This window comes from Lutzomyia longipalpis, chromosome 1 (assembly GCF_024334085.1).
Source record: "Lutzomyia longipalpis isolate SR_M1_2022 chromosome 1, ASM2433408v1".
Classification (NCBI taxonomy): Eukaryota; Metazoa; Arthropoda; class Insecta; order Diptera; family Psychodidae; genus Lutzomyia; species Lutzomyia longipalpis.
Genome location: NC_074707.1, coordinates 19,446,969 through 19,472,277, shown reverse-complemented (window position 1 = coordinate 19,472,277; position 25,309 = coordinate 19,446,969). Strand labels below are relative to the sequence as shown.

At 40.2% G+C, this 25,309-nt stretch overlaps 8 protein-coding genes across 8 annotated transcripts in view; 3 read left to right on the top strand and 5 right to left on the bottom strand.

Moving 5' to 3' along the window:
* Window positions 1-1,153: 1,153 nt before the first annotated feature.
* Window positions 1,154-2,933, bottom strand: LOC129796150 (39S ribosomal protein S30, mitochondrial). The gene has a single exon (XM_055837919.1). The coding sequence runs from the start codon at window positions 2,883-2,885 to the stop codon at window positions 1,224-1,226; it is 1,662 nt and encodes a 553-aa protein (XP_055693894.1). The 5' UTR covers window positions 2,886-2,933; the 3' UTR covers window positions 1,154-1,223.
* A 1,533-nt stretch (window positions 2,934-4,466) lies between these two features.
* Window positions 4,467-7,071, bottom strand: LOC129796143 (probable glutamine--tRNA ligase). Its single transcript, XM_055837908.1, has 2 exons — window positions 6,919-7,071; window positions 4,467-6,837 (listed from the first exon to the last, which is right to left on the bottom strand). The coding sequence occupies exon 2, from the start codon at window positions 6,817-6,819 to the stop codon at window positions 4,498-4,500; it is 2,322 nt and encodes a 773-aa protein (XP_055693883.1). The 5' UTR covers window positions 6,820-6,837; window positions 6,919-7,071; the 3' UTR covers window positions 4,467-4,497.
* A 101-nt stretch (window positions 7,072-7,172) lies between these two features.
* On the bottom strand, window positions 7,173-8,134 carry LOC129796204 (uncharacterized). Its single transcript, XM_055837989.1, has 2 exons — window positions 7,886-8,134; window positions 7,173-7,813 (listed from the first exon to the last, which is right to left on the bottom strand). The coding sequence occupies exons 1-2, from the start codon at window positions 8,019-8,021 to the stop codon at window positions 7,431-7,433; spliced, it is 519 nt and encodes a 172-aa protein (XP_055693964.1). The 5' UTR covers window positions 8,022-8,134; the 3' UTR covers window positions 7,173-7,430.
* A 1,875-nt stretch (window positions 8,135-10,009) lies between these two features.
* LOC129796176 (uncharacterized) lies at window positions 10,010-12,010 on the top strand. The gene is made up of 4 exons (XM_055837954.1): window positions 10,010-10,568; window positions 10,637-11,257; window positions 11,373-11,484; window positions 11,552-12,010. Exons 1-2 carry the CDS (start codon window positions 10,412-10,414, stop codon window positions 11,011-11,013), a joined length of 534 nt encoding a protein of 177 aa, XP_055693929.1. The 5' UTR covers window positions 10,010-10,411; the 3' UTR covers window positions 11,014-11,257; window positions 11,373-11,484; window positions 11,552-12,010.
* An 832-nt stretch (window positions 12,011-12,842) lies between these two features.
* On the top strand, window positions 12,843-13,496 carry LOC129796196 (uncharacterized). The gene is made up of 2 exons (XM_055837976.1): window positions 12,843-12,973; window positions 13,040-13,496. The coding sequence occupies exons 1-2, from the start codon at window positions 12,883-12,885 to the stop codon at window positions 13,390-13,392; spliced, it is 444 nt and encodes a 147-aa protein (XP_055693951.1). The 5' UTR covers window positions 12,843-12,882; the 3' UTR covers window positions 13,393-13,496.
* Window positions 13,485-14,158, bottom strand: LOC129796185 (uncharacterized). The gene is made up of 2 exons (XM_055837965.1): window positions 13,868-14,158; window positions 13,485-13,802 (listed from the first exon to the last, which is right to left on the bottom strand). Exons 1-2 carry the CDS (start codon window positions 14,091-14,093, stop codon window positions 13,519-13,521), a joined length of 510 nt encoding a protein of 169 aa, XP_055693940.1. The 5' UTR covers window positions 14,094-14,158; the 3' UTR covers window positions 13,485-13,518.
* Window positions 14,159-17,687: 3,529 nt separating this feature from the next.
* On the top strand, window positions 17,688-19,046 carry LOC129796157 (uncharacterized). The gene is made up of 3 exons (XM_055837930.1): window positions 17,688-17,894; window positions 17,954-18,677; window positions 18,734-19,046. Exons 1-3 carry the CDS (start codon window positions 17,743-17,745, stop codon window positions 18,974-18,976), a joined length of 1,119 nt encoding a protein of 372 aa, XP_055693905.1. The 5' UTR covers window positions 17,688-17,742; the 3' UTR covers window positions 18,977-19,046.
* Window positions 18,964-25,309, bottom strand: part of LOC129796135 (protein unc-79 homolog) — a 36,559-nt gene continuing 30,213 nt past the window's right edge. Inside the window, exons 19-23 of the mRNA XM_055837896.1 lie at window positions 22,190-23,361; window positions 21,795-22,127; window positions 21,396-21,729; window positions 19,454-20,775; window positions 18,964-19,387 (exon numbers count right to left, since the gene is read on the bottom strand). Of these exons, the coding sequence (XP_055693871.1) occupies window positions 19,094-19,387; window positions 19,454-20,775; window positions 21,396-21,729; window positions 21,795-22,127; window positions 22,190-23,361 (3,455 nt within the window). The 3' untranslated portion in view covers window positions 18,964-19,093. The remainder of the gene's footprint in view (window positions 19,388-19,453; window positions 20,776-21,395; window positions 21,730-21,794; window positions 22,128-22,189; window positions 23,362-25,309) is intronic.

The following is a 25,309-nucleotide window of genomic DNA, read 5'->3' as shown; positions in this document are numbered from 1 at the left end:
CATCCCAAAGTACTTTCACCTCCTGATAGCTCACTAAATCCATTTTTCTCACGAAGTTCACAATAAATCGCCAAAATCTCTCAAAAACTTACTTTTCTTTCAAGCAACGCCTGCAACGCTTGCACTTGCAATAGAGTCAAGCCAAAAAAATGAGGTTATGTTTTATTGTTCGAATGTTCGAAAATTTTCGCCTTTTCGTATTTTTTTTTGAGGTTAAATTTTGCAAATGAAATGAAAGTGAAAAATTCTAATTCTTTTCCTTCAAATTAGAAACTTTAACTTCCTTGTAAATTCTCTTTATTCATTTTGAGTTTATTTTACAGAAATGTTTTTTTACATCGAACACTTAAAAAAAAAGTAATTTTTCAAATTAGACTTCCTTATTAATTATCTAAAACTTCCTACTCTCCATGAGATCCTTTAAATTGAATGTTTTTGATCATTTTTTATCCATTTCTGGGATTTCGGCAAAAATTAATTTTCCGGCGCATTCATTTCATCGTCCGGGTTGTTCTGATCAGGGTTCTGATTGCCCGGATTGTTCTGATCCTGATATAGCTGACAAGCATATGGAGATGTGATCAGATCATTTAGCATCCTCTTTAACTCTTCAAAATCTTGTAAAATTTTTCCCCATTTCTGTCTGACTTCCTGAAGATCCTCATTTATCCCTTCAAGAAATTGTTTGGCTTCTAGTATGTCCTGTGGGGCCTCAGCCGCTCTCTTTGCCAGGAAGTCATCCGTGAATAGTCTATTAATTCTCCCAACATTCTCTTCTAGGCTTTCAAATTTTTCGTCCTCGTAAACTCTATTAAACAGCGCATAAATACGAGTTATATCCCCCTGCACTGGCCTCCAAACTTCCATGAATTCATTCCAATTCTCCGTGAATTCCATCCAAAGGACCTTTACCTCCTGATAGCTCAGTAGCTTCATTATGTTGACAATGATCACACTGAATCACCAAAAATTCTTCAAATATTCTCAAAAACTTTTTTATTAGCAGCAGAACGCAGTAGACGCCAAAAACACAAAAAAATTAGGTTATGTCACAATATCCGGACCGGAAATTTCCGATTTCCGATCTTTTCGAATTTTTTTTTTAGGTTAAAATCTACAAAAAGGGCAGTCCAAAAAGTAAAAAACAAACAAATTCCTTCCTGAATTCTCTTTATTCATCAGAACTAACATAAAAAATGCTCTCCTGCACCACTTGAGATGCCTCAGCAATCCGGATAGTATTGCTTCTCGAATTTATCCTTACTCTTGGGCCCTCCTGGGCGGATAGATTTGGGGATGTATTTGGGAGGATGATTGTCCAGGCGCCTATTGTAGGGATTCTCCCCGAGCTGGAAGAACTTCCTCCTGGCATCCATGGGGCGCTTGTCGTGATCAATCTGATAGATCTTTTCCCAATGCTGAATTTCTGGGATTTGCCAGTGACGCGGACGATTGGACATGATGTGCTTGAAGGTCTCCTCCAGCCATTTTCGCTTCTGCGGATCCGCAATCTCCGCCAGGTGCTTCTCTGTGGACTTCACATAGGGCTTCATCTCGTGCTGTCGCTCCCGTGGGGTGTTGCAGTAGAACGCAATGAGACGCTTAAGAACTTCCTGATTGAAGCCAACGAGTTTTCCAGCTTCATCCACACCTTCGAAGAGTTTCTCCTCCCGTGTGCCCCAGCATTCATTGGCACGTGGATTTTCCAGGGAGTAGTTTGAGTGCAGGAGGAGTGTATTCAGCTGGTAGGCGTAGAATGACCATCGCTGGCCATCTGTGAGAACTGTTTGTCCCACCAGGGGGTACGTTAGCTCGTTGTAGGTGTTAAAGCCCTGCATGGCAGCTTGACCAAGAAGCCAGGAATAGCTGCTGATGATTCCATTGGCATGGAGGGCTTCCTGCTCATCCTCAGCTCCGAATTTCTTGTTCCGCGTGAAAAGGAAGCTCCTGCGCTGGAAAGAGATCGTCCCGAATTCCCTACGCTCACCAGGCCAGAATCCCGGAATACTCGTGCCATGGCAGTGATCTGTGGAGTAGCCAAGGGTGTGGGGATCGTACAAGAATTCCGGAACTTTGAGATCTTGCCGCCCCTGGGCTGCTTCCAGGACGTTCGTGAGTGGCTCCAGAGGGAATTCATGACGCACTGCAACATAGGGCGTCCCCCTGTACTGGAAGAATCTATCCACAGGATCATCTTTGTATTCCTTCGCCCAGGAACTCTTTTCTAGCATCTTTTCAATCCTCTTGGGTGGCTGAATACCACCAACTGCCCAGAAAGCTTCATGCCTTGGCTGGAGATCCACATCAATGGCTTCCAGGTGCGGGAATTCCTCACATAAGCTATTTATGAGGATTCTATTGAGCTCCCGGACAATTGCTGCAGCCACCAAATCAATTTCTTCTTGTCCATCTATTCTCTTCCCCGCACCTTCATGGGCTTTCCTGTAGCCCGTCAGCTCATGCACAAGAGCCTCCTCAATGGCCCCTTTCACAGCATTGGTGATCCTCTCCACAGCCTCATCGTATTGCCGGTAGAAATCCGGAAGTTTGTCTGTTTCATGGAAAACCGTCCGGGTGGCGAATTGATTGAATCCCAGGCAATTGTAGGGGAATTTCTCATCATTCAGCATGACACACTTGTACCCAAAGTACCGTGGCATGTTGATACCCAGCAATTTCTCCTCCACCGTTGCTACCTTCTTCAGCTTCTCGTGCCATGCCAATTTCTTCCGCAGAATCTTTGCTCTGTACGATGGATCGAGAATTTCCGGGTATTGCGCTTCTGACACGTACTCATCACTCGCGGGCTGTGCACTAGACACAAAAAGACGCGAATTTTGACGGAAAATTCGAGGAAATCGAGCGTGAACACGCAAGGAAAACATTTTTCCAAAACACCGAGATTGTGGAAAATGAACTTGGTGTGGAAAGTGAGGTTAGGTTTGCTTGTCATGTGAATTTCATACAAGAAAATCCGTTTTAAACGGAAAAAAATGAGAGGAAATTGTGAAAATCTTACCTTCTAGCGCTTCTCTGCAGTTTTTGGCTGCTCCTCAAAGAACCTACGGGCACTGGAAAGCACTTTTATTTCCCTGGAGGTGACCACACCTCCCTCACTGATTTTGTTTTATAAATTCAAAAGAAAAATTAAAATTCTTCGAAGTTTTTCCTCAATTTTATATTTTGAGCTTTTCCTGGCCAGTAAAACTAACTTATCTTGAACTGGAATGATTTTCACTCGGATTTTCAAACCCAATAAATGACAGAAAAATAAAATTCAAATGATTTTATTGGAAACTTCAATGGTTTGATTAAATTAAATGATTTTTGAGGAAATTATTTCATGAAAATGAGATGATTTTATCCTTCCTGGATTAATCTAAATTTGAGATTTTAGTCCTCAGTTTCTGTAAACATCAAATCCTCCGTTTGCTTATTCTTGGCATCCTGCTGAATTGAGCCTTCCTCGGAGGATTCAGCTTCACCCTGGCTTGTAGGAATTTCTTCTTCAGATGTCTTGAGCTCTTCCACACGAGATTCAATTGCTTCCTGCTGTGCTTCTGCCTCTAAGTACTCCATTTCTTCCTCCGAAGTCTTCATCTCTCCCTCTGAGGTCTTCATCTCCTCATCCTTCGAATCCTGCACCTTTAAATCATCATCCGAAGCTTCATTGTCTTCATTGGAACCCTCATTGCCTTTCTCAGAAGCTTCATTTTCCTCCTCAGAATCATCCTCTTCCCCAAGGAGTTCGGGTACTTCAATCTCTTCCTCAGAAGCTTCCTCCAACTTATCCACATCTTCCATTTCCGCCTCTTCAGCTTCTTGATCGTCATCCTCCTCTTCTGCTTCACTCTCCAATGCTTTCTCAGCTGAAACTTCCAATTGAGCCAACTCCTCATTGAGCTCAGTCAAAATCTCATGATTGGCTTCAATCACCTTGGTCAGCTGCCTATTCTTCTCCACCTCCGTAAGGTACTCGCTGTAGATTCGCTCAAATTCATCCTTCTTGTCCTCATAATCAACTGAAAAAAAGACAAAATCGATCAATTTTCCGGAATTTTCTCATTCCCTGACCACCCAAAAGGAACTTACAGTTAATGCCCGTCTCCTTGAGCTCCACTCCCAATGACTGAAGACGCTTGTAGACGGTTAGCATGGCCACGTGATTATCTTCTGATTTCCCGCGAAGTTCCTGCAGCTTATTAATCAACTCATCTGCCTGGAATACGTAATCATCCTCTGGATCGCTCACATCGTGCTCAACTTCTTCATTTCCTGCCATTTTCTCGATGTTTTCACGGAAATCCAGGGAAATTTGCAAGAATTCTTCGAGATTTTCCAATTATGGACGCCAAAAAACAAAACGCGCAAAACCCGAAAGTAAGGTTATGTGACTCGAGAAACCTTTCAATTCCCAAAAAATGAACAAAAAATCTCCCCGAACAGACAATTAAAAAGCTTCAAAATTCCCGGATAGATCTTTATTGATGAGAAAAATCAAACTTTTCCAGCATCCTCCTTCAGCGTAACTGTACGATTGAACACCAGCTTTCCGGGAGTGGTATCTGGGTCCACGGAGAAGAATCCAATTCTCTCAAATTGGAATTTTTCATAAACTTTTGCCCCGGCGAGATGTTTGTCCGCCAGCGCATGAACAATTGTCCGGGAATCCGGATTGCAATCACTGAGAAAACCTCCGGGAACTTCGGCAGGATCTTCTGGGTTCTTGTGGCGGAAGAGTGGCTCATACAGGCGTACCTCAATGGGAAGGGGCTGTGAGACAAACTGAATGAAGGCTTTTGGTTTTTCTGCCCCTTCAACAGCATGACAGGAGCAGATGAGCTCCTGCACAGCACCAGATGCATCACGAAGGATTTCAGACACTGAGATAATGAGCCCAGCATGGCGGAGACCTACGGATTGAGTGGGGGAAAGGCGGCGATAGCCTTTTTCGGGGGTTTCCTTGAAGTCTGATCGTTCAATGAAGATCACACGATCGAGGGTGATGCTGTGTGTTCCCTTCTCGGGATTTCCGGGGAAATTGGGCACGGAGATCGTCACAGGGGCGGTGTGGGGGAAATCTTTGAGGGTTACTTTGAGTGGTTCAAGGACAACAAGTGTCCGGGGAGCTGTTAAATTGAGAAAATCCCTCACGGAAGCATCCAGCATGGCTGGATCAACACTCCCCTGAGCTCCAGTCACTCCCATTTGAGCGCAGAAGTTGTTAATGGCCTCTGGGGGGAAGCCACGTCGACGCAAGGCAGTGAGTGTGAAGAGTCGTGGATCATCCCAATCCTGGACAATCTTCTCCGTGATCAGGCGTGCAATCTTCCGCTTCGACACGACTGTGTAGTTTACATTGAGGCGCCCATATTCCCACTGAACTGGACAGTAGATGTCCAGGGCATTGCAGAGCCAGTAGTAGCTGCTGCGACGTGACTGGAACTCCTTCGTGCAGAGGCTGTGCGTGATATTCTCCAAGCTGTCGCAGAGGCAGTGCGTGAAGTCGTACGTGGGGTAGATGCACCAATCACTGGTCCTTGGATGAGGGATGAACTTAATCCTATACGCCACGGGGTCCATCTTTCCCTCCTCCAGCGTTATCCTCATCCGTAGCGTTGCCTCCCCTTCGGCAATCTTCCCATTTCGCATATCCTCAAAGAGCAGGAGACTCTCCTCAATGGGACGATCACGCCATGGCGATGGAATCGGGTTGAAGCCCTTCATCTCCTCGCTCTTCTGATGACACACATACGCCATCCCCTTCCGGATTAGCTGCACTGCCCACTCATAGAGTTGCTGGAAATTATCACTGGAGTGCGTAATCTTGGCCGGTGTGTAGCCCAACCATTCAACCATGTCCCGAATCCCCACAAAAAACTTCTCTTCCTCCTTTTCCGGATTCGTATCGTCGTAGCGCAAATAGCACGTGCCCCCATGTGCCTGGGCATAGCCGAAATTGATATTTATCGCCTTTGCGTGCCCAATGTGCAGAATCCCATTTGGTTCTGGTGGAAAACGCGTCCTGACCTTCCCCCCGGTGGCTTTGAGATGTTCCTGGAGGAGTTTATCCGTCAACGGGGTCACCACGTACCCATCTGTCTTGTAATTCTCCCCAGGGGCGTGAAAATGAACTTTCGTGCGCATTAGCTCAGCAATATTGCTCGCCCCATCGCCACAAATTGCCCCAGAATCAGCCGACGGCAACTTAACCTCACTTTCCACCTTCTTCGGTTTTTTCTCCACTTTTGGCGCTGGCGCGAGATCTGCCTCCGTTTTGGGGCCCAATAAATCAAAAATCTGCACTTCAACCTCACTCTTGACAGCCTTCCCATCAGCCCAGGGGAGTGCAGTGCGTACTTCCTGCATAATCTTTCCCACATTGAAGCGATACCGCTGCTCCTGGATTGCTGGCAAATTCTTCTTTATAACTCCCTCAACTGTCCTGTCAATCTCTTCCGGCGTGACTACAACACCCACTCCACATGCCTTATCGAAATCCTTCACATTGACAGCTGATCCTTTAGCTCCGTGTGTCAGGAGGAATTCCAGTGCTGCATCCACACGGGGGATTGTATCGAGTTTCTGGGATTTTATATAATGCGCCAGGAAGGCAATGTGCGTCACAATCTGTGGTTTAATCTTGGAAGCCATATGGTACAGCAGCATCCCAGCTCCATCCGTAAGACTTCCCGGATCCACACTTTTCAGGGCTTCTGTGAGATTTTTCGTCACATTGGCATTCTTAAGGGTCTCCTTGGCTTTCTGCTCTGTCATACCGAGCCCCACAAATTGCTTCAGAAGCTCCTCACTGGCCATTTTTGCAATCCGGAAGATCTGTGGATGAGAAAATAATAGAAAGTGAGGTTATGGAAATTTCACAATGAGCAAAAATTATTGCAGAAATAATTTTCTCACTGAATTTCAACGGAAAAGCGTTTAATGGAAATCAATGGGGTAATAAATATATAAATAAGATAGGATTAGCGATAAGAAACTGAGAAAAATGAATTTTTCTTTCCGCGAGAAAAGCAAACAAATTGCCACGGCGGATGAACAACTACTAGCGACAAGAGCGACAATATCGGTCGAAATGTGAAGGTGTTTTTTGAATAAAAAAATCCGTTTTTGATCGCAATTTTGAATTCAGAGGATTCAGAGAATAAAAACAATTTTTTTGTACATTTTTGCTGCTTTTATTGAATGAATAAAGGAAAATTCTGTGATATGATGAAATTCGATGAAATACAAAAGAAATTTGTAGGTTATGTTTGATTATCAAGATTTTCAAAAAAAAGGTTTTAATTTTTTTTTAGATTGAGGTAAACAAGTAAAATTGAGGTTATGGAACATTTGGAAATTAGAAAAAATCACAGAATGAAGGGAACTAAAAACCTCTTCCGGATTTGTTGATTCTCTAGAGATACTCTTTAGTCATCTTCTTCAAATCTTTCAGACGCATCATCATCAAGCAGGGAATCAATGCTGTCGTATTCTATGTATTCAAGCTGTTCCGGTACAACGAAAATTGGCTTTGGAAAAGTATTCCACAGATTCTCTCCTCCAATAGTCCACATCACGATGATTAGGTTCTCATTCCATTGGTCATATGAATCAATCATTTCACTCAAGTATAACAAAATAACGCGAAAATCTTCTGCATTTGAACGAAGGCAGATCAATTTTATCAAGTAGTTGATCTTTCTTGTAAACTTACGGACTTCTTCAAGTACGAGGTGAAACATATCTTTAACCAATTCCAAATGCTCAGCATCTAAATTAAAATGATTTATCCCATTTACAGCATCCCGAACTGGAAAATAAAATATAAATTGTCCAAAAAAAGAAAAAAAAAAAGGATTGAAACAAAGAATCAAAAACTTACTGGCCTGATTGATTCTGTAAAACCTCATGCGGACTTCTCTACTGCATTCCATTCTATATAGCATAATCTCTCTCAATGTTGTAATATCATCACAGGAGATGCCCAGTGCTTCATCTTCTGTATAAGTAAAATTCATTGCAAGTAGGCTTAGAATTTTTCACTTTCGGGAGCTTTTTTAGTTTTAGTCTGAACGTTCTGAACAACAAACCGGAAGAAAACTTTGAGGTTATGTATGTCCGTTTAAATGACGCTAATGACGCACGAACAATACATCCCGAGAATAAAAACATTTTTTTTTGCTCTTTTTGCTGCTTTTATTGAATTGAAAGAAAATTCTGTGATGTGATGAAATACAAAAGAAATTATTTGATTATTATTACAAAAAGAAAAAGTTTGAAAAGAATGACTTTTTTAAGAGATTGAGGTAACATGTACAATGTTTAACATGTAAACAAGTAAAATTGAGGTTATGGAACATTTGGGATTATGAAAAATTGATCATCACGGAATGAAGGGGACAAGAACCTTTTTTTTTCTTCCAGATTTGTCGATTCTCTATGGCTCTCTAGAGACCTTCAGCATCATTTTCAGACTCATCACCAAGCAGGGAATCAATGCTGTTGTATAAGATGGATTCCGGCTCATATATTTCGAATTCAGGAGGCCAAAAGTTTGCAATATCTGACGGTAACGGTGGCAATAGTTCCTTAAGAAAAGTCTTCCATTGGTCCCAATCTCCCATAGTAATCAATACGGGGAATACGTTTTGATCGCAATGGTCATATGACTCAATGATCTCTCTCGAATAAGACAAGATTACGCGAAAGTCATCCGCATTTGATCGAAGGCAGATCAATTTTATTAAATAATTGATCTTTTGCGAAAACCTTATGAGCTCTAAAAGTATGAATTTAAACATATCTTTAACCATATTGAAATGCTCAACATTTAAATTAAAGTGATTCGTCCCGTATTCAGCATCCTCAACTGGAAAATAATAGTGAAAATTGTCCAAAAGACAGATAAAAAGATAAAAACAAAGAAAACTTACGGGCGTGGTAAATTCCGAAAACTCTTACGCTGAGTTTTCTACTACGTTCATACATATATATCATGAGTTCTTTTAATGTATTAATATCATCACTTGAGATGCCCAGTGCTTCATCTTCAGTATAAATGTATTTCATTGCAGGATATTGAGGAGCCTCAAGAGGATGCATGATAAATTTTCACTTTCGGGAGTTTTTTTTTAGTTTTAGTCTGAACGAGCTGAACAACAAATCGGAAGAAAACTTTGAGGTTATGTGCGTTCGTTGTGGATCGAACGACGCTAGCGCCAACGCATGAAAAAGAAAACTGTTATGCAATTACATCCAGAGAATAAAAACAATTTTTTCTACATTTTTACTGCTTTTAATGAATAAAGGAAAATTCTGTGATGTGTTGAAATACAAAAGAACTTTGTAGTTTATGTTTGATTGTCATTACAAAGAAAAAGTTTGAAAAGAATATTTTTTTAGAGGTAACAAGAAAAATTGAGGTTATGGAACATTTGAGATTTTGAAAAAGTGAGTGATCATCACAGAATGAAGGGAATTAAAAACCTGTTTTTTTTTCTTCCGGATTTGTTGATTCTCTAGTAGGCCCTCTAGAGATCTTCAGCATCATTTTCAGACTCATCACCAAGCAGGGAATCAATGCTGTTGTTCAAGTTGCGTTCCGGCCCTTGAAGTCTTTCACGTATTGAATTGTAATCAGGCACTGAAAAAGTGTTCCATTGGTTCTGATCTCCAATTGTAAATATCACGGCGCTAAACATCTCATCGCATTGGTCATATGAATCAATCGTTTCTCTCAAGTATAGCAAGATTGCGTTAAAGTCTTCTGCATTTGAACGATCACGTACCATTTGGTGCAAATACCTGATCTTTCTTCCAAACTTAAAGGCTTCTTCAAATACTATTTTCAACATATTTTTAACCAATTCCAAATGCTCAACATTTAAATTAAAATGATTTGTCCCATTTTCAGCATCCTGAACTGGAAAATAAAATGTTTTTTTTCTAATTTTCTAAAAAAAAAGGAAAAAGAAGCAAAACAAAGAAGAAACTTACTTGCATAGCGGATTGAGAAAACCATTTGGGTGCTTTGTCTACTGCGTTCAAACTCATATAGCTTAATCTCTTTTAACGTGTTAACATCATCCCAGGAGATGCCCAATGCTTCATCATAAGTTATAATATATTTCATTGTAAGTGGGATAAGAATTTTTCACTTTCGGGAGCTTTTTTAGTTTTAGTCTGAACGTGCTGAACAACAAACCGGAAGAAAACTTTGAGGTTATGTACGTTCGTTATTAAACGACGCTAGCGCCAACGCATGAAAAAGAAAACTGTTATACTTGTTATACGCGGCATTTGATCCTCGATTTGATCGTTGGAAGTGTAAACAACAAACAAAGCTGTGAAGATCGCCAAAAAAACTCACAAATTCCTCATAAAAGTCTCTTAAATTAAACAAATAGTGATGGAATTTTGTGGAAAAGTGTGCAATTGTGAAGCTGAGGCTGTCGTCCTGCCAGTAAGGCAGACAAATTATGAAAAATTGATCGCAATCAGGGATAAAATGATGCTAATCTACAGAAGACATTCCAAAATAGTGAAACTCTGGCATCTTTCTAAATGTAAGTTCGATCTATTTATTCTTTAGGAATTCCATTTTTCATCCTTTGGGCTTTCTTTTATTCCCCAGATTTCTTGGCAGACTTCACAGCGACCCAAATGGAAAATTACCGGAACAGCTTCGATGACATCCGAACACGAATAAGGGGGATTCATGATGATATCAACAAGCTTGCTCAGCTGGACAAGGGTTCAGCGGAGGTGGGCGTTGTGTTGGAGCAACTGAAGACGAAGGTTGATGAGTACGATGAGAAAATGTTGCCGTGCATGTGGATGATTGGCGGTCCATCGGATGAATGGGACACTTTCGATGAGGAATCATCGCAGGGTCAGAGTTCAGGGGATAGTATCCCCATCGTATGGCCTGCTGGCTACATTTCAGACTATACAAGCGATGAATCCAATGGATCTGATCTGTCTGATGAAGACGTTCAAATGGAGGAATAATTCCCAAGAAAAAGTTATTAAATTCTTGTTATTTTCTGTGTGTGCAAATACTTTTCTAAAGAAACCAAAAATAAAACGATTTAAATTTAAATTCAAGTCAATTGGAGGATTGCTTTGATCGAGCTTTTGTCAAGGCCAGAGCAATTTAGTAGGCTTTGGAATTTTTGAGGTAAAGCAATTTGGGAGGATTTTCTTGAAAATTTATTGAGAAAAAAGACAAAGGTTTTTAATTTCACGCATAAAGGTAAGATATTTAACAGTTTTCTATCAAAAATTGATTGAATTTATGAAGATTTTCCCGAATAAACTTCACACGTGATTGCAACAAGTAAATCTAACCTCACTTTTGTAATTTTCAGAAGGCAAATTAATTCTCTTACAATATGGAGCGCTTTCCGGATGAGTTCGTCCAAGGAATATACGTTTGTGTGAAGCAGAATGTGAAGCTCGGCTCCATGATCATTGCATTCAGTAAGCTCAATAATTTATGTGGAATTTGAGATAATAAAAATAATCATATCTTTGTATTTTCTCATAGAAAATAGAATTGAGGCGGGAAACTTTGATGGTCTTTCAGCAGAGCAGATTGCTTCTATCCGGAACAGGCCGTTAGGTGTAGATGTAGAAAACACTTCTATATATCTTGAGTTCTACAGCATAATGAGGCAGCTAGATATTTTGGGTGATACCGGAACAGCAACGGATATGCTTGATAAATTGAACGAGTTGAAAGAGAAGTTGAAGGTCGTACAGGAGAATTTCAGAGGAATAATGCGAGAAATCGCTGGGCAGGAGTATTGGGATTCCTTTGAAGACGATGAGCAGGTTCGGACTATCATGAGTCGAATGCCAGCGCACTTTGCAAATTAACAATAAACGGTATCCGGAGAATAAACTTCCGGATCTCCCTTATTCTTTATTATTTTTTATAAAAAATATGAATTAAAAAGATTTAAGTGAAGGACATGAAATAAAATTCAAGGAATTTCTCGACTAATTCAAAGTATTCAATTTTGAGGTTATGTCAGATAAATTTTCGCTTGGACGCGCACATTTGTTATTTTCAGTTCAAAAGGTTTTCTCGGGTTTTGTTGAAGACAAAGAATTTTTCTTGCAAAATGGAGCGTTCTATGGAAGAATCCTTACAAGATTTATACATTTGCTACAAGCGGAATGTGAAGCTCTTTAGAATGATCCTGACTTTCCGTAAGCTCCATTTTTGTATAATTTAACTTTATGATTTATTTAAAATGTAAATTTTCTTTTTTCATATTATAGATGGCAGATTTAAGGAGAGAAACTTTGATGGTCTTACGGAAGGGCAGATCATTGATATTCAGAACAAGCCGATAGAGGAAGAGTTCATCGTACTATCTATCAACTTCTACGCTATACTAGAGGATGTACAAGCTTTAGGCAATCCCGGAACGAAGAGTGTTGCTGATAAAATGGACGAATTGGATGTGGATTTGAGGAGGATGGAACAAGATTTCAATGGATTTATGCGAGAAATTGCTGGACAGGAGTATTGGGATTCCCTTGCAGACGATGAGGCGGTTCTACTTGCTATGAGTGAATTCCCTGAGCACTTCACAAACTACAAATAAATGGATATTGCCAGGAATAATCGTCCGGATATTCCTCATTCTTCATTACTTTATAAAAAATTAAAACTGAATTATAAAACAACTCAGATGAAGGAAATGAAATAAAACGAATGAATTTCTCAAGGAATAATTTTATTCGTTAAGATTTAAAGTTCTCAATTTTGAGGTTATGTGATGAACGATCGTTGCCTTAACAAGTAAACCTAACCTCACATATTTCTCTTCAGGTTTTTGGTGGAAAGAACAATAAGAATCTTCTGCAATGGATCGAAGTGCTGCAAAGGAGTTCTTACAAGAACTCTACGTTCGTCTCAAGGAGAATATGAAGCTCAGTGCAATGATCATTGCTTTCGGTAAGCCCCATTTTGAATAAAAATTGATTTTCTTGTAATTTCCTTTTTTTCTTACACGAAATTTAGAAAGGAAAATAAGTGCGGGAAACTTTGATGGCCTTACGGAGGAGGAGATCAGTAATCTCCAGTACATGCCAACCGATGCAGGGTGGGTCATTGTGCTTTTTGAGTCTTTCAAATTTATTGAGGAGCTGGAGGAGTTGAAAATCTCTTGCCCACAGTGCCCAAATGGAACGAAGAATTCTTCCGATACAAGGACCAAGTTGACTGAGATGCTGAGGAGGCAGGAGGAAGATCTTAGAGGATTTATGATGGGAATTGCTGGGCAGGAATATTGGGATTCCTTTGAAGATGATGAAGAAGTTTTACTTGCAGTCAGTCGACTCCCTGATCACAATCCTTTTCTTGTGGATTTCTGAGAAAGTAACCTTCCGGATTTTCTTTATTCTTTATAACTTTTTATGTTAAAAACTGAATTAAAACCATTTTAAGGAAATGAAATAAAAAGAAATTTATTTCTTAAGGATTTAATTTATTGAGGATCTCTAATCATCCTGATTCTTGGAATCAGGACAACCACGAGTCGTGTCTTCATCCGCCTCTTTAGTACTCTTGTCCTTTTGCGGCTCAATTGACTTGTGAATCTCATTAGTTCTGTCTCTAATCATCTGCAAGAAAGACTTCCCGAAGTACTTGGCCATCGTAGTCTTCTTTTGGATACGTCTAAAGAGCTTCCGTCCAGCTTTGAGCTTCCCATAAATTCTCCTCTCCACCATCCACAGACGACGTACACCAATCTCTCGTCCAGCAATTGTGTATCTCATGAAATCTGTGATTAGGAAGACGCATTGTCTCAATGGGCTACTCAGGAGTTCCCGGAGGTGTGCTTCTTACCATTTCTGCACTTTGTGCTATTCGCAGCAATCATCCGCCACATACTGAAGATTTCCTCCCGCAATCTCGCAAGCACGCGGTAATAGCCCTGAATCATTTTCTCCTGCTTCGTCATCCATAGGTTCATCAATTCAGTTTTCCTCCATAGCTCCCGGATCAGCTGATTCCTCCTCATTCTCGCATCCTGATTCTGGGCTTTCTTGTCGTCTTTTTTCTCTAAAACCATGTCTAAAATCTTTTTTTTTCTTCGTGGAGGTAAACACGTTTACACAGGACGACAATTGAAGGCGGTTTAACGGTTTTTTGAGGAAAGGTTTTGGTACAAAACCTTTCAAATGTTCAACTGTTATATTCTTTGGTTTTTTTTTCAAAAGAAAACGAAGAAAATTTAGTGGAAAACAAAGAAATAAATTGCAAAAAATATGAATTATTAGATAAAATACGTTTAAAACTAGATTTGTTTTTTTTTTTTATTTTCTTGCTTTTAATTCAATTAACACTGGAGGACCCAACATTTGGCACAACGCAGAGGATTAAATTGGTAATAAGTACCAGTTGATAAAATATGCTCAATAATTAATTATTAATCAGTTTATTGAACAAGGATCGAAAGTTTCACTAATTCTCAATCTCCTTCAAGCATTGCTACACTTAATTACTAAATATTTAATTGAGAAAATCGTCACTGAAAAAAAATTGTGTAGAATCGATGCAAAATTGCCAATTCAAACGACTTTTTTAGCTATAATTTTACATACCGTAAAATGGGGTGTATAGGATCACTGGGGTGAATAGAATCAGCAATCTGGGAAAATCTTTGATCGTAAATTTTGACCAAAATATGTTTTTAAATTTTGAAATCATACCACCGAAAGAAACATTAGACTATATAGAGTTAGTTAGTGAATATTAGAATTTTTTTCAAAAAAAATTTTCTTACATTTTTTAATTTTTTAAAAATGCTGTATTTTACCCTAAATTGGTTAACCCATAAAACTTTACTTGTTCTGAAAAGTACGAAAGTTCTAAAAATATAATTCTATTGCCATTCAACGCTCTTTTTATTCAGGAAAAGAGATTAGTAAAGACATTTTATATAAAAAATTATTTTTTTTCTATTTTTAGTGCTTTTTTGATTTCATGTTACTTAATTTAAAAATTTGGGGTGAATAGGATCACTAATTTTCATACTTCAAGGGGCTTCTAAAATGATTATTTGACTAATGTGCTAAAAAATGAGATAAGATATGAGATGTACAAGCAAGAAGAATGTTGAATCTGAAGATTTAGTCCTTTACCCTTAATCCTTTAACCCTTTAAGGACCGATTGAACGTTTTCGCAAATATCTCGATTTTGAAAATTTCTTTTTTTAGCTAGTTAATCTTTATTTATTTAGCTAGAAATAATGCAGAACTATGTCTTAATGATCATTACACATTTTGAGATCACAAAAGAACATCCCCAAGGACTCACAGGATCAAGAAGGACGAAAAACTGAAAATTCCAAAGTTGAGATTTTTGGCCAAAAATGTTTTATTTGAGTTCAAACTTCCAAAATTTATTTACACGCCATTCCAGAATCTTTGTGGTCCTTAAGAGGTTAAGGACTAATGAAACATTTTCGGATCATAGCTTATTTTTGAAAATGGCGTAAGTTTAATCCTAAAGACTATAAGGATTTCAGCGGGTGCAATCAAAAGAACATAAATTTTTGGGATATCTTATGGTCCTTAAGGGTTAAACTCATGCCATTTTCGAAAACAAGCTATGATTAAAAATGTCGCCCTTCGATCCTTAACTGCCTAAGGATCGTAAGGACTCCAGAATGGCGTGAAAAAAAATATTTTGGTGATTCTTTTGAGTTCTAGTATGACATTTTTTACCAAAAATCCCGATTTTTGAATTTTCGGTCTTTCGTCCTTTTTAATACTCTTAGTCCTCAAGGATGTCCTTTTGTGATTTAAAAATGTTCAGTTGCTATTACAACTTAGTTCTCCATTATTTCTGGTTGAATAAATAATTAACTTGTCAAAATTAGGCATTTTCAAAAACGAGCTATGGGACGATAACGTTTTATTGGTCCTTAAACGATTAAGGATCACCAATTCGCTCAAAGCCTGGCTAAACTGGTTAAAAATTAAATTGACATTAACTAAAAATGATTTTTCTTACAATAATTAGTGATTTTCCACGTAAAAATCGCAAATAAAATAGGTGATCCCATTCACCCCAAGGTGGGGTGAATAGAATCAGGACTATTTTTTTTTAAATTAACGAAAAGGAGCACCATGCGGTGAAAAAGTGAAATAGTATCCTCAAAGTAGAAGGAGAGACCCATAATTTCGCTTTTATTTCATAGGTCTAGCTCAAATAGTTTTTTAGTTACAGCCTCTCAAAGTTGAAAACTGATTCTATTCACCCCATTTTACGGTAATTTATTATTCCGCCTAAATCATCACAAACTTTGATTCTTAAAGTAACTTTTTAGTCACTTCCGGCAATAAAATTAGTCCACATTAATGATTTTTACCGAGGAAAAGTGAACAAGAGTACTTTATTTGGGAAATATGGGGAAACATAACCTCAAAACCATGGCTAAAATGTATGGGATTTTGACTGGTAGTTATTACCAATTTGATCCTCCGCGTTGGATTCTGACTTTGACCTCAATTATCTTCCAAAGAAAAGACTTTTCACGAGATTTTCTTTCTGCTATCTTAAAGTAATTAAAATTCCCTACACATAGATGCTAAATTCATCGAGATAAGTCCAATAGATTTTGCGGTACTCACCGTTTTCTTGATATTCCTTCTCTCCTAATTCCTCTTGTTGAATCTCCTCAATATCACTCTCGCCCATTACTTCTGCACACTCCAACGTCCTCACTACGACAAACCCTCTCTGTCTCCTCCCGTCTCTACTGAACCGTTCTCTCGCTCCCACAGATTTTATTCTGTGACGATTTTAAGGTTCAAATTGGTAGCAAGTACCAGTAAAGTCCTCCGGTGTTAAAACATTTGTCGGCCATTTTGGATTTTATTTCAGACATTCATTTTTTTCCATTTTTCAGTACATAAATTCTCTTAAAAATCAAAGAAAAAATTATTTCAAAAGCTTAAACACTCTGTGAAGAAAATTGAAAGAATAATTCATTAAATTCCTCATATTCGCCATCTAAAAAAATATATTACTTCCATTTTGAATTCTCTCCAGAATCTCAAGAAAATCATAGTTTTTTTTAGTTTTCCATAATCGTTCCATTAGTCGAGGACACCGGAATTCTTGATTATATCAACACTTTCCTTGAACTTGTACAATACTTCGCAGCTGTTCCTGATGTTTTGCTTGAAAGCCACCACATTGTTTGTGATGATTTCCCTGTTGTTGCGGAGGTGTTCAATGCGCTCACAATGCTGCTGCAGCTCTTCCGGGGTCATAGTGGCTGTATTCTTTGCTTCCAGCTCTTGTATTATCAAATTGATATCCATGAGATCCTTCTGGCTAGTGTAGATGAACCGCAATATTATTTCAGTCTTCTCATACACTTCATCCCACAGGGAAACAATCAATTTTAAGCCTTCCATCAATTCATTTGCCATCTTTGGGGAGTTTTCTGGGTACTTTTTTCTGTTCTCAATTACTTGCTGGGAAATTCTTGTGAAAAATCTTCCTAATTTTCCACCGTAAAATCTCGGTAAAATCGGTAAAATCTCACACACTGACAGTTTGCAGAAACACTTCAAATACCACTTTTTCTAAACATTTCAAAACGGAGCAATTTTTGAGGTTAGGTTAGAAAAACCCGACGGAATCCGAATGAATCGCAGCAACTTCACGTTTATTGTTATTTTGTCCCACAAGAAATTACGCGAAAATGGAAAATTCTGAGAAAATGAATGAATTAGCGGCAAAGCTCACGCGTCCTGCGAATAAATCTGAAGGAAATGTTGTGCCAAACTTGGAGAAGCTCACAAAACCCCAGCTGATGGAGCTCCGAGATCGCCAGGGGCTTCTGCTAAAAAACAAGTAAGGAATTTCCCTTTCCGGATGCATTGAAGCTTCTAATTCTTCCTCTCTGTCCACAGAAATCGCCTCCAGAAACTTCCGGACAGAGGTAGAAAGATCCAGGAGATGTATGATCGCATTGAAGAGCGCCTCCGGGAGGTGAATCAAGTCGATGAAGCCGCGAAAATGTTCTCAGAGCTCAATATTGCTTCCCGTGGCCAGAGTGCCCTCACGAATCTCGAATGGACGGGTAAATGTCACCCTCAGAGTGACTTTGTAGTGGATAGTGATGATGAGGAAGCTCCAAACCCGCTAAAAGTCCTCGCACAGAGTAGAAATACGGAGAAGAAGGTGAAAGTCGTGAAGGAAGTGCCTCTAATCACTGAAGAAGACTTCCGGGAGATTCAATCATTCTCCGGGGAAGCCCAGCAAGCTCATCTTGTGGAAACGGAGCTCAAGAGCGAGGAGAAGTTGCGAAAATTGCGCGAGAAATACACAAAACCTCCACAATCGGATGAATCTCGCAGCACATCATCCCTTTCCGGGAATTCTGCTGCAGATCTGGAGCCCCATGCTCTGCTTCTGTGCGCCAAAGAGACCATAACGCAGGTTAAGGAGAAATTCAGACCCTATCAGACTACAAAAAGCCACGTCCACAGCCCACAGAAGGAGATAGAACGTGGTGGCAGGAAGAAATGGGATGTAACGGCAGCGACTCCGCCCCAGCTCACACATCCGGGTGTTAAGATGCTCTCCCTGCAGGAATCCATTGAGCTACAGATGCGCAAGGAGGAGGAAGTTAAAGTAAACGTTTTTCCGGAGATTTCCTGGCATTTTCTAAATTTTCTCTCCTCTTCCAGGCTCTGGAGAAGAAGTATGCTGAGCAGAAACTCCTGGAAAAGTCCCTGAAGATGGTTTCCAGTAATGTCCACGCCAAGGATCTCAGTCAATTCTTCAAGACCTACCGTGAAGTGCCTGAATCCGATTTATCTGATCTCTCCGAATCCAGTGAATCCCTGGAGCTGGATAGCGAAGATGAAGTGAAGGATTTGGATGCAGAGGAGCCCCGAGGAGGGGTTGTGGTGGTCAATTTTTCCCACTAAATTCCATTTATTTATTTAGACAACAAATTCTCTTTTTCTTTTCTCAATAAACTCTCAATTGAACAAATTATTTCCGGAAGTTTCTTTTTCCTACGTTGAATTCTCCCGGAAGTTCCTTTAGATGGAATAAAATTGCGTTGCTGTGGAGGATTGTAGTTCAATCTGACCCATTTTGAATTGTAGCCGTTGGAGCCATTTGAGGAGAGCATCAGAAGAATGCAGCTCCTGCTCTTCAGGGCTAGGACTAAGATCTCTGCAGCTCTGGAGACGAACATGGAGTGTCCCCGATAGCTGGGTATTGGATGACAGTACAGGGCTCCAGAGAGGCAGAAGTTTACCCAAAATTGTTGATTTTGTCTCCTTGAGAGCCTCCAGGAGGCTCAGGAAGTGCAAATTGACCATTTCCGACAGCTAAAAGATCAGAGAAAAGGCGTACTCATCCTGTAAAAGACTTTGAGATTTTAACAGAAAACTCACAACTTTGGAGTGGGTGATGAGCTGGAGAATACACGGAGTGACCTTTGTCCAGAACTCCAGGAGAATGGACATGGTGACGTTGTGTGGCTCAGATGATGGAGCTGCTGAGCATGAAGCCTGCTCCAAGTAGACCGTCCACAGTTGGCAGAGAGTGAAGGCGTGGAAGAGGGAGGACATGTGAAGGACAGAAGTCTTTGATTGCTCAGCAAAACCCGCAAAGATGACCTGAATGTGATCAGCAATGTGGCAGCTGGCTTCCTGTGGCACCGGCTGCGTAACAGTGTGCGCTGGATGCTGCAGATGGTAGTGCACCGATGCACCATGCTGCCCAATAGGACCACTCCGCTGTGCCATCAGAGCTGTGTGCATGAGTGAGCCCATAAGGAGCCACGAAAGCAGCCGCATGTGCCCCACGCACTCCGTAAACTCCTTCGGACCCTGTTGCAGCGATGACGGAGCATTGTAGAGCCACGGAAGGTATCGCGCAACGGCTTTGTTATCCCTTGAATTCCCACGAGACATCTCCAGGGCTAAATACTGCGCAACAGCTCCCTTCAACACACCCCCCAGAGTATCCTCACTCAATCCTGCAGCCACAGCCCCACTTTTGAAGTTCTTAATCTTACTCAGCGTATGGAAGTCAGCCAGGAAGTCCAAGACATCATTCAAGTACTGCCTCATGCACTCTCCGGCGTTATTTGTATAGATCGGCGGATGATCAGGTAGTCCAGCTACAACACCTTGAGGCATAGCACCACCAGCATCCTGCAGGACAAAGCCAACAAGGAGCAAGAGATTCGCATCAGGGATGTTTGTCTTGAACTTCAGTGCCTGGACCAATTCAAAAATAATCTGACGACAAAGCTGCAGCTTATCGCGCTCCTTGGAGAACGCCCTGCTACTGAACAGGCACAGATCCTGCAGAACTTTGTGCTTCAGCGTTAAGTTCTGAATAGCAAAGCTGAGAACTTTTGAGAATGGATCAAGTACGGCCTTTGTGACTCCTTGAATCTTCAGCAGGGACACCATGATGTCGAGCAGACTGTCTGGTTCCTCCAAACTGTGCAGAATGAGAATTAAACGCCTAAAGAGGGCTTCAATGCCCTGAACAGTTGTAGACCATGCCCCAGGCCCCAGATCCGATGGGACGCACTGAAGATACTCCGACATGTTGCGCAGGGTTACAGGGAGGGTGTCCAATGGGAGAGTCTTCTTGGAATTGAGACTCTCAACGAGAAGATGAATTGGGCTTGTTGGATTGAGTTCATTGAAGTCCATCAGAGCCTGTGCAACGCTCTTGAAGAATTTCCTTCGGTGGGTTTCTGGAAAAAAAAAATGAATAAACATCAAATGATCAGATTATGCCTGCTATGGAACAGTTTAGATCTGTTTTACTTCTGATCTTAATTAGGAGTATTGGCGTTAACGGATTACTAAACTTAAAAGATTTTAAGAGACTTTATAATTTTTTCACAGGCTCATACTTCTGTTGTAAAGAAGAAGTTGGAGAACAAGAAGCTATAGAAGTAGGAGCAGGATACTACAGAAACAGGATCTTGTAAAAATTTTCAAGAAGCTTCCACTTCTGGAGTAAAGAATGAGTAAGAGAAAAAGGAGTAGGAAGCTAACAAACAAGTTCTTCCTTTTGTGGTCAAATAAGCTTACAAGGCTTACAATCTCTGAAGAAGTATTCATCTTCTGTAATGAATACTTTACAGAAGATCAATATCAGGCCTTTCAGGCTCAGATCACTCAGATTATAAAATTTTCTTAGCAGCTCCTGGACTTTAAAGAAGCTTTTCCAGATTTCTTTATTTTAGATATAAGGACGACTAAGAGCAGTCTGTTTTAAGCCTGTACCAACCGGTCTATTACAAAAATCTCTTTCATACTCCGACAATTCATGCAACAAAAGAACTAGCTTCAGGCATTAAATTCTTACCATTGGCCTGAGTCAAGAACATCTGAATGAAGACTCCATTGGGCGCTAGTTGATGCAGAACACATCGGATGAACTGATGCGCAACGGATTGGGATCCACCAGGCAGATGCGTTGTACTCTCACATTGCCAAGGGAAGGTGAACTGCATGGCGAATTTGGAGACAACAAGAAGAATTTCAGGAAGGAAAGGTGCTGCCAATGTTGGCTCTCTGTGTATAAAGGTTCCCAAGATTATGATGAGAATCCCAATTTCTTCATCACTGTACTCCTCGAGGACTGCTCCACATTCCCCACATCTGCCGCAGACGCAATCATCGCCAACACGGTAAGAACTCTGAAGGACAGATAAAAGTTAAAATTGAAAATTGTTAAAAAGTATTAACTCAAGCAAGAGCGTACCCTTCGACTCTCCGACGTCTGAGATTGATGAGAGTGATGACTGTCCTCTTCAGGTTCGGAATCTTCCTGCCTGAAGTTTAGTGGCTGCCACGAACCGGCATACTTTGATGTTGTTCGATCGAGTGAAGAGGATTCCGGGAGAGCTTTTCTAGCCCGTTGTCGCTGAGCTCTGATCACTTCAGGTGTTCTGGCACCACCAAATCTGTCCTTTGGATCATGGGCTACTGCACGGAGAATACTCTGATGCAGGTCATTCGGGGGAGATTCCACCAGAGCCACCTGCTTAATGAGACGCCTCGGAGAACTTCCACGACTTGAGCCTTTCAGTTCACCCTAAAATTTAAAAGAAAGGAGACTTATAAGCCTGTTTGAGGCCTTATGGAACTTATCCTTACGTCTGATTTTTCTAAACTATCCTGTTTGATGTGACAAACTTCGGGGATCGTCAGGGCTTCTCTGACCCGTTCAGCTAGTAGAGCAATGCCATCCTTCCCGTGTTGGCCGATCGGAAGAAGCCGCTCTGGAGTTGGAATCTCCAACTGCTGAATACTCTTTGGAGATAGGAGACTATCACTGCTGTCCTGCGATGGTTGCGTCATGATACTCATCTTTGAGAGCGGAGAATCCGGTGACCCGAAGCTTTCGGGCTTATCGACAACTTTGAAGCCACGCTTGTTGATCGCCTTGGAGTTGTTGCCCTTGGAATCCTCTCCAGATGGTGATGGGAGTCCAGCATTGGATGTTGGTGTACTTGCAGGGGTAATACTCGGTTCAACAACCCTCTTCTGCCTGCCCAGAGTTCTCGGAGTGGGTGAAGGTGCAGGCTGTTCTGTCCAGTTACTTGACCCTCCATTCTTCACCTTCTTCCCATCAGATTCTGAACCATTTGATTGCATCCTCTGCGTATCCTTAATACTCGCTGTACTCTGGGTAACAACAACGGCTCTCTGTACGGAGACTGGAGGATTGAGGATGGCTCTCTCCTTGGCCTGACCTGCAGCTACGAGCAACTTCACGCCATCCTGAACAGTGCAAACGGATGATTTTGTCGTTGCAACCGTCGTTGACTCCAGTGTTGTTGTCTTATGCACAACTGGCTCATTGATCTTCGTTCCAGACGTAAAGATTGTCCTCTGAGTCTTCCGGGACGTTGTAATCTCCGTCTTCTCATCAACACGATCTCCAGGAGTGAGTGTTGACATTGCCACGTGAGCTGTGGCCAGATTAGCCGTTGTCACATGTGCTGTAGCCTTATTCCGCAGGATTTCAGGCTTTAACGGGGCACAGATCTCCTCAAAATGCAGCGGATCATCAAAGGATCCAGGAGCGCTGCTTCCATGGAGAGTACTGTCGGATAAATCACTCTCAGGAATTGCCACAAGTTCAGATTCGGTGTCATCTGCTTCGAGGCTTGAATCATGATACTTCCGGAATGTTGCTTTGGGCGTTGTCTTGGCACGAGGGGCTGAACTTGAGCTTTCAGCTGGTGCCAAGATGGGAGATGCCGGAGGAGTTTCCTGAATCTTATCATCACCGGGTTCTGTGCCCAAAGATGGTTGGCTCACATCTAGGGAGGAAAGATTTATTTTTTGGTTTTTTAATGATCAATCCTTTTTAATTTATTTTTTAAAATAATTATAATTTTTTTTTAATTTTGTAAATAAAAATTATTTCTTTCAGTATTTTAAGAACAAAATTATTGTGATAGGAATTTGTAAGAATTTTTCATAAGATTAAAGGTTCTAGAACAGTTTGAGAAAACCTCTAAATTTTCTTTAAAAAATCAGGACATTTCCGACTTTTCCTATGCCTTTCTCTAAATTATTGAAAACTTTTAATTTTCTTCTTAATTTTATTTTCTCTATCCTAAATTTTATGATTTTTCTCAAATTCCTAATAAAAATTAAGTTAAAAAATAAAGTTCGGTAAATATGATAAAATGAGTTAAAATAATTTAAAAAAAAAATTCTTTGGAAATCCTTAATAAAATTTTCTTTCTAAAAATGTTATTTTCTCTATAATTTTATTTTAATGGCTTTAATGGCGCTTATCTCATTAAAAGTATAACATAAAAAAACATAAATTTCCATGTCTCGTGCTGAATAAAAATAAACATTAAAAATCCCCACAATGAATGTGCTTCATTGAGGGGGGAAATTAATGGGAAATTAAGGAGAAGAAAGGAACAAGAAGACAAAAAAAAATGGAGGAGAAGGAGGTAAAACCCTAATTGGGCAAAGCACTCACATCACGGTGCAAAATTGATTGGGGCTGTTGCATTTAAGAGTTTTGTCCAACTGTTTGTAACAATTAACGCCGCCAGACCGAAATTGCAATCAAAACTGATTAATCGACTCATTACGGCGGTATCGCGCGGAAGAGCTAACGAACCCTCACTCTCTAGAGAAGAAATTTCACAATCTCCACGATAAATTCGTCCAAAAGGAAAATTAAAAATAAAATGAAGGTGTAAAACGTCCATTGGCCTAATGAAGCTGCGGACCTTTCGCGATGTTATGGGTCGAGTAAGTAATTAAGAAAATGACGCCTTTTTTGCGAATGTTTAATTAAATGTTTAAAATTGCTGTAAACATAAATTGAGACGCGCCTAAAAATCATTTTGATTTAATTTTTGTTAAAGGTTTTGTTAAATTGTTTAACAAAAAAAAATTCTTTTGCATGATTTTTGCTTAATGTTTTAAATTTGGTAAAATTCTTGCCCTAAGACTTTGCTGAAATATGATATATTTATTTTAGTTTTTCCTTAAACCAAAATTACTATCTCCGGTTTTCCCTTATTTTCTTTCTAAATCTCCAAAAACCTAATATTAAATGTCTTTAAAAAATACAAATTAAAAATCTAAGTACAAAATATTTGCCAATTCCATGAATTTAGCAAACTTTTATTCCAATATAAAAAAAATCTCTCTCATGGATACATTTTCGGGCGTCACGGATACATTTTCGGGCATCACATTGTGTAGCGTCACGGACATATTTTTGATCGTCACGGATACATTTTGTAGCGTCACGGATACTTTTTCTAGCGTCACGGATACATTTTTGATCGTCACGGATACATTTTCAGACGTCACGGATACATTTTCAGACGTCACGGATACATTTTCAGACGTCACGGATACATTTTTGACGTCACGGATACATTTTCGGGCGTCACATTGTGTAGCGTCACGGACACATTTTTGATCGTCACGGATACATTTTGTAGCGTCACGGATACTTTTTCTAGCGTCACGGATACTTTTTCAGGCGTCACTGATACATTTTCAGGCGTAACTGATACATTTTCAGGCGTCACGGATACATTTTTGACGTCACGGATACATTTTTGATCGTCACGGATACATTTTGTAGCGTCACGGATACTTTTTCTAGCGTCACGGATACTTTTTCAGGCGTCACTGATACATTTTGTAGCGTCACGGATACTTTTTCTAGCGTCACGGATACTTTTTCAGGCGTCACTGATACATTTTCAGGCGTAACTGATACAT

Bases quoted from the DNA above. Each gene is read 5' to 3' on its own strand.
- LOC129796143 (XM_055837908.1), bottom strand. From the start codon at position 6,819: ATGGCCAGTGAGGAGCTTCTGAAGCAATTTGTGGGGCTCGGTATGACA.
- LOC129796157 (XM_055837930.1), top strand. From the start codon at position 17,743: ATGGAAAATTCTGAGAAAATGAATGAATTAGCGGCAAAGCTCACGCGT. The intron at 17,895-17,953 runs GTAAGGAATTTC...CTCTGTCCACAG, and splicing joins GGGCTTCTGCTAAAAAACAA to AAATCGCCTCCAGAAACTTC. The intron at 18,678-18,733 runs GTAAACGTTTTT...CTCCTCTTCCAG, and splicing joins GCAAGGAGGAGGAAGTTAAA to GCTCTGGAGAAGAAGTATGC.
- LOC129796150 (XM_055837919.1), bottom strand. From the start codon at position 2,885: ATGTTTTCCTTGCGTGTTCACGCTCGATTTCCTCGAATTTTCCGTCAA.
- LOC129796176 (XM_055837954.1), top strand. From the start codon at position 10,412: ATGGAATTTTGTGGAAAAGTGTGCAATTGTGAAGCTGAGGCTGTCGTC. The intron at 10,569-10,636 runs GTAAGTTCGATC...TTTATTCCCCAG, and splicing joins ACTCTGGCATCTTTCTAAAT to ATTTCTTGGCAGACTTCACA.
- LOC129796196 (XM_055837976.1), top strand. From the start codon at position 12,883: ATGGATCGAAGTGCTGCAAAGGAGTTCTTACAAGAACTCTACGTTCGT. The intron at 12,974-13,039 runs GTAAGCCCCATT...CACGAAATTTAG, and splicing joins TGCAATGATCATTGCTTTCG to AAAGGAAAATAAGTGCGGGA.
- LOC129796204 (XM_055837989.1), bottom strand. From the start codon at position 8,021: ATGAATTTTACTTATACAGAAGATGAAGCACTGGGCATCTCCTGTGAT. The intron at 7,814-7,885 runs GTAAGTTTTTGA...TTTATTTTCCAG, and splicing joins TTACAGAATCAATCAGGCCA to TTCGGGATGCTGTAAATGGG.
- LOC129796185 (XM_055837965.1), bottom strand. From the start codon at position 14,093: ATGGTTTTAGAGAAAAAAGACGACAAGAAAGCCCAGAATCAGGATGCG. The intron at 13,803-13,867 runs GTAAGAAGCACA...TCCTAATCACAG, and splicing joins TAGCACAAAGTGCAGAAATG to ATTTCATGAGATACACAATT.